This window comes from Macadamia integrifolia, chromosome 1 (assembly GCF_013358625.1).
Source record: "Macadamia integrifolia cultivar HAES 741 chromosome 1, SCU_Mint_v3, whole genome shotgun sequence".
NCBI classification, from domain to species: domain Eukaryota; kingdom Viridiplantae; phylum Streptophyta; class Magnoliopsida; order Proteales; family Proteaceae; genus Macadamia; species Macadamia integrifolia.
In genome coordinates this window covers 6,851,583-6,857,930 of record NC_056557.1, presented here as the reverse complement: position 1 = coordinate 6,857,930, position 6,348 = coordinate 6,851,583, and the positions used below count along the sequence as shown (strand labels likewise).

Sequence of the window (6,348 nt, the reverse complement as noted above, 5' to 3'; positions counted from 1 at the left end):
TTTGTTTTTTTTTTTTTTTTTTTTTTTGGGGTGGGGGAAGGGGGTTGGGGATGGAGATAGAGCCTACTTTTAGGGAGAACTACACATTTGTTCCAAATGAACCAATCCCAATAGGTTTGCTTGTTCCAGAAAATTTGTAGATCGACAATTTGGACCTAAGTACCATAAAACCACCATGGAAATGTTTGAACTTGTATATCAATGAGCTATAGTGGAATTATTATCACAAAGTAGGATAATGATGGAAAAAAGGATAAAAAGAGAGATTTTGTACTCAGTCCCTTCTTTAAATTTACCCTTAACGTGATCTATGAAGGTCTAACAGAAATAACTGAATTCCAAATGATAGAACCCTACTGCTATCAAACTGGGGTCCTTCCAAAGACCTTGAATTATAAAGTGAGACAAGGGGCAGATTGCTCTGTGGAAGACGTAAAGCCGCCTTGTTGCCTAAGGTTTAGCCCAGGAATCTTGAATTGGATGTAAACAGAATATTGAGTCTTGTTACTAAGTACACCACAGTTCAACTAATACCTTTGATTGCATTTATCAGTGATAGCCAGGTAAAACTATAATCGGTCCTAAGGGATCGGTTTTTCAAAATTCGTACCAATTTTGTTTTCGTAACATGTCTTTTGCTTTCTAATTCAGATTGAATCCTGGTAACAATAACATTTAAGAATTTCGGCATGTTAGTATATTTGCAGCTTTTCAAGGGAAATGCTAGAGATAAGGGCTGTCCAAGGTGCCTTTCTAGTTTCAAATTTTACTCGTCAATGGAGAGTCTGTTAGTAAAGAAATTGATGACTGTTTATTTGGTTATGCTTTCTATTGATTTGTTATATTTAACTGGTTTTGATCATCCTTCCTGGTCGAAATTTGTGTCTTGGTGCAGAGGCTGTTCCTAAGAAAATTCTGGAGCTGATGAATGTCCCTGGGCTCACTAGAGAAAATGTTGCCAGCCACCTTCAGGTATAGCTGCAGTTCTGTTTGATAGACTTGTTATCGATGGATCATACTGTGTTGCATCTCCTTGATGCTGTATTATTCTAATTTAGTGCTTTTTTCTTTCTTTCTGGTGAAGACTCATGTTTGCAATGATATGGTACAGAAATATCGTTTGTATCTTAGAAGGTTAAGTGGAGTAAACACGCCTTTCATGAGTCCACAAGAAGCAAATTTCAGGTCAATGTCTTCACTTGATGGGCTTGATGTCCAAGCTTTTGCTCTCTCAGGTCAACTCCCACACCAGAGTCTTGCAACACTACAGGCAGGGTTTACAAGGACAACTACAAACACTGGAATAAGCATGCCTACTGTTGATCAGAGAAACATATTTAATTCCGAAATATCAAAGTTAAGATTTGGATCTGGACAACAACTATGCAACAGTGGTAAGCAGATGAGCCTCCTGCCAGGACTCCCAACCTGCATGGAACCAAAACAGCTACCTCATCTGCCCCAGTCAGTCCAATCATTTGGTGGCGTTGGTTTGCAAGTCAGCGAGGGAACTTCAACCTTTCTAAACATGCCAACATCTCTCAGAACGACCTTGTCAAACCATGTGCATGGTAGACATGGAAACCATGGTAGTCCTTTAATGATGCAGATGGCTCAAAACCAGTCAAGGACGCCATTGTTGAATCAGATAGCAGGTGGTCATACTTCTCGGATCCCATCAACCATTGGGCAACAAATATTCTCAAATGAGATTTCGGGTCAGGTCTTGGAAAGAAGTAAGTGCATCATTAATGGTAAAAATGGAGCATGCAACCCTGTTTCCCAAACCTCTTCAGTGGTTGATTTTTCAATGAACCACATGACAGAACTGCCCGGAAATGATTTTCCTCTTGCAAGTGGTACTGAGGTATCTACTCTTACATCTACAGGAATGTTTCAAGGGGGAGGAGTGGGATTAAAAGGATCAAGAGGCTTTGCTCCTAGTTATGATATATTTAATGAGCTACGTCAGCCCAAAACCCAAGACTGGGAATTACAGAATGTGGGTCTGAATTTTGAGGCATCTCAACATCTCAACTCCATCGTTGAAAATAACACAAACTATGCATCCTCAGTTCTGGCTAGCCAAGGGTTTGCTTCTTCTAGCCAGAAGAATGGACAGAGCATGAATGTTGGCAATGCAGTGAACTCCTCTGAAGAAGCAAATGGACATAGGAACACAGAAAACAGTAGTCAAAGGCCTAACAATCCTATGGCAGAAAATTCATTTAGAGTGAAGTCTGAAGCAACACCTGATTTGAGCTGTGAGACTCTATTTATTCCCGATCACCTTGGTCAAGATGACCTCATGAGTGCACTTCTCAAACAGGTGAGTTCCTACCTAATTGCTGTTTTTTTTTCGGGTGAATACCTAATTGCAGTATATTTTCCAAACCTTCAGTTCTAGTTTTTTCTCTGGATGATACTCTGATATCTAGCTAGTCTCACAATTCCCTCTTTATTTTTAACAGCAGCAAGGAGTTGGGCTGGTTGAAAGCGACTATAACTTTGATGGATATAACATTGACAACATTCCAGTGTAGAAGATGCCCCAATTAATTACTTGGTAGCAGTGCCAATGTGTAAAATTACTTCTATGGATGTATTGCTTCATCGCATTTTCTGTCAAAAGGACGATTGAAGTTTTATCACTCCATGGACCAGGATCCCTCTGTTCTTATTTGTATGGTTATGCTGTAAATTCAAAGAATCAAGTTACATCATGCAACAATGTGGTGGAGCCTGAAGTTTATCTGGTATGGATCCAATATCCTCAATTTTGGGGGAAAGTTCCATAGGAAATAGCTGTATGATATAGAAAGGTGGTGTACATTCAAAATTTTGACTGTTTTTAGTATCTCAAACTAACAAGAAAGTTTTGATTTTAGAGGGAATGTTATGAAGTTAAGTGTTAGTTTCTATGATTGTTAGTTTAGAGATTAAGGATTTGTAGGCCTCCACAACTTTGTGGTGGAGATGGGCCTCTTTTCCAACTCAACTAACACATCAGGTTTGTTCTTTAGGAATTGAGTATGATGTACAGATTCAATTTGATTGCTAAAGACATTAATATTGATCTTCTGTGTAGGTCATTTTCTTGTATTTACTGTATTAGGGGACTTTGGATGTTGAGTTTATGTTGTTGGTGATGACTTCAACTCATCTAATAATATGCCCTTTTAAGACATGTATTTTTATTGCACCAGTTATTTTAATTGTGTCATGGTTTCGGTAATTTTTTGTTCTTTGGGCGAGGTGTTGAGGGAAATTTGAATTGCCAATGATAATGAGCGCAATTTTTAGGGCGCGTGACCAAATGCTGCTTACCAAGTTAAGATATTAGGTCCTATCTATTTTGTGCTTCTGGCCCAATTTTAGTAACACTGGGCACCCATCAACTATAGTTGTCAAGGCGTCGCCTAGGCGGCTTCATTGCCTTGTGTCTAGCCCCCTCCAACGCCTTGGGTCATCTTTCAAAGTCTTCATACTGGGGAAAACTTGAATGAGTTGATTATAGTGCATACATTAGTCAATAGGTGGTCTATCTGGACCATTGTAATTTTGGTATGGGTTCAGATCCAGCATTGGGTGGTACCTTGCAAAGAATTGCTGTGAAATTGAGATCAGCCTAGCCGCCGCCACCACCACCACCACCGCCATCACCTCTCTTTGGATGGCAAAAAGACACTGATAAAAATCTTCTGATACGAAATGAATAGATATTAAGCCATCCGAGATGATGTGTTCAATGTTTTTTGAATTTGCAAATAGATTATATACAATTATACAAATTTAGAAGTCAGAGGGTAAGGCTGCATACATTTGCCCTTCCCAGACCCTGTAGTAACGGGAGCCTTGTACACTGGGACATTCTTTTTTATCAAAATTTAAAATTCAACTGGATGACAGTCAGAACTTCAAGGGTGCATATTAGGGAACTGGAAGCTATTTATATAATGAAGGAGGCAACCTATCATCATCTTCCAAAACAGATCAAATCATCCACTTGACCTGGATTGTGAGCTTTGTATTTTGCAACCCTCTCTCTCTCTCTCTCTCTCTTGGTGCTATTGAATTCATTGAAAAGTTGAAACAGGAATGTAATATGGTTCAGTTGAAGATGCCTGCATCCCACAATGGAAAAAGGAAAAACTAATAAGATAGTTTTGTAATCACAGTACTAGTGAGGAACAGAGACATTGTGGAAGTAAAGGTGCCAGAAGCCGAGCATGACACAGTGGGTTGCTTCTTCGCGCTCAAGGAGACGCAACACAACCAGCATCCACCCTAGTGGTATCCGCAAATGGAATATAATTGTAGAAATAGAACGAGGGTAGCCATAGGCTTACTGTCACCCATTCCAGCTCTTTATAGCAAGTCTGAAATATATCTAACTTGAAAGAACAAGCCCATCTGCTGTGTGAGAAGCCTCAATTCCAAAGAAAAATGCAAAGGTCTGAGATATTTCATGTCAAACTCAATGGCCAGGTTGTCAATGATACTCGGCAGCTGATTAGAACCAGTACAAGAAATAACAATGTCATCAACATATAACAATAAAACATCAAGAGCACTCAAAGATAACTCCCTTATTGGATAGATGGCAACAGGGAAATATTGGGAGGAGGGCTTTTAAATAGATCAAATTAGAACTGAATATAATACTATCCATATCTGCATCTGATTAGGTTTAGAATGGATTTAGATAGTTTTCGGAAATTGATTTTTTGAATATGGATTTTCCTAAATGAATATGAACATGAATCAATTATGTAATTTTATTTATCTATTTACATCTCTAGTAAAGCCTGCAGAGTGGAATCGTGAGTCTAGAGAGAGCGACCTCAATGGTGATAGAGGAATGAAATAAAGGAATACTCTAAGAAGAAAGTGGTCGGCCATGTTTGGATCATTGGATGGTGGATGGTCCCTCACCTTCCATAATCCAGATAATACTGATCGAGTCTGAGCTGTCTTGTTTCCTAGCTGTAAAGGGAGGGTTTGATCCTACAGCTTCTCTTTTCGGGCTTCAACCAAAAAAAAAAAAAAAAACCTAAAAGGGGATAGGCATACCTCCGTGTGCAGTAAGCTAGTGGTCGGCAACAATGGGGGTGTGGGATGGGTATCATGTAGGAATGGAGGTCATTTCAAAGGGGGGGTTGTGTGAGGGAAAGAGAGATACATTGGGCGTTAATTTATAGTATATTGGCAATGTGCCCACACTTTTCGAAGATGAAAATAGGGAAAATGATCTCCACACCAATAGTAGGAGGATCTTTTCTCACGTCCTCTCATATTTTTATTATGTGGGTTCCACACTGACATCCTCTTTCCTCGCTGGTATGTTAGCTCCATCGTTGACAAAACCATTTCTCACACCATGTTTTGGTCACACTATAGGAGAGGTGAGGAATCTCCCACGCCACACTAGTGGTGGTGTAGGGGACACTATTGTTCACATGGGGCTCACATGATCAAGACAAGAGAGAAAAAACAATTAAAAAACCTGATGTGAGAGGTTGATGCTACCTTGGGGTTCTCGGAACTTTTCCCCAAATGTCATAGAGAAAGAATAAGAAAATTGTTTGATGTGCATCCAGGCAGCTTCTAAAGCTCAGAAACTTAACCTATGTATCCTCAAATCTACAGCTCTTCTTTTTTTTTTGGGAGGAATTTTATTGCTTAGGCTTGCATTGAATTGGAAAAGAACTTGTGTATCAAGAGAAGTGCATCTCTGATCCTGTGCCTCCACTGAGACCTTCATCTTCTGTTGTGGAGTTTGACGATTCTAATGAACTAGCTATACCTATCATGGTCATCAACTTGAAATTTAGAATGAAGTGTACTAATTCCCAGTTGTTTGCACCTTTAGTATCCATGCTGAACTCTAAAAGAAATCTAAAACCATTGGAGACTAAAGAGGTTAATGGTAGAGAGAATTCAATCTCTTTTCCTATACATGAAACACACTTGGTTGATTGCTGGGAGATCTCTAATTATATTTTATGAATTCCAAACATTAGTTTATGGCTCTCGTAATGGTTACACCTCTCAGTTTATCCATGTTTATATCTCTTCTCCTCACAATAAATTATATCGTTGTCCTCCTATGTAGAATATCATTTTATCGCATCTCATTGGTATATGCTTCCTTATGCCGTTTGCTCTTGAACCTTCTCCCTTACATTTGATAGATAAATAGTTTGATAAGGCACCTGATAACACAGCAAAAGCATAATATCCTTTGTGATGTGAACTTAAACATTATTAGGGCATCTAACAACTCTACACCTGGTTTAATGTATCCTTCAAAACTTCCTAAAGATACATTTAGAGAGAGATCTTCCA

General features: G+C 39.1%; 1 protein-coding gene across 5 annotated transcripts in view; it reads left to right on the top strand.

Moving 5' to 3' along the window:
* The window catches only part of LOC122082399 (two-component response regulator ARR2-like), a 7,391-nt gene extending 4,192 nt beyond the window's left edge, over positions 1-3,199 (top strand). The window contains exons 4-7 of one of the 5 annotated variants that reach the window (XM_042649959.1): positions 896-972; positions 1,085-1,736; positions 1,890-2,329; positions 2,472-3,199. In XM_042649959.1, coding sequence (XP_042505893.1) covers positions 896-972; positions 1,085-1,736; positions 1,890-2,329; positions 2,472-2,543 — 1,241 coding nt within the window. In that variant the 3' untranslated portion in view covers positions 2,544-3,199. Of the gene's footprint in view, positions 1-895; positions 973-1,084; positions 2,330-2,471 lie in introns of all 5 variants that reach the window. The other 4 variants (XM_042649942.1, XM_042649966.1, XM_042649932.1 and 1 more) reach the window with 4 other exon arrangements.
* The last annotated feature ends 3,149 nt before the right edge of the window (positions 3,200-6,348 follow it).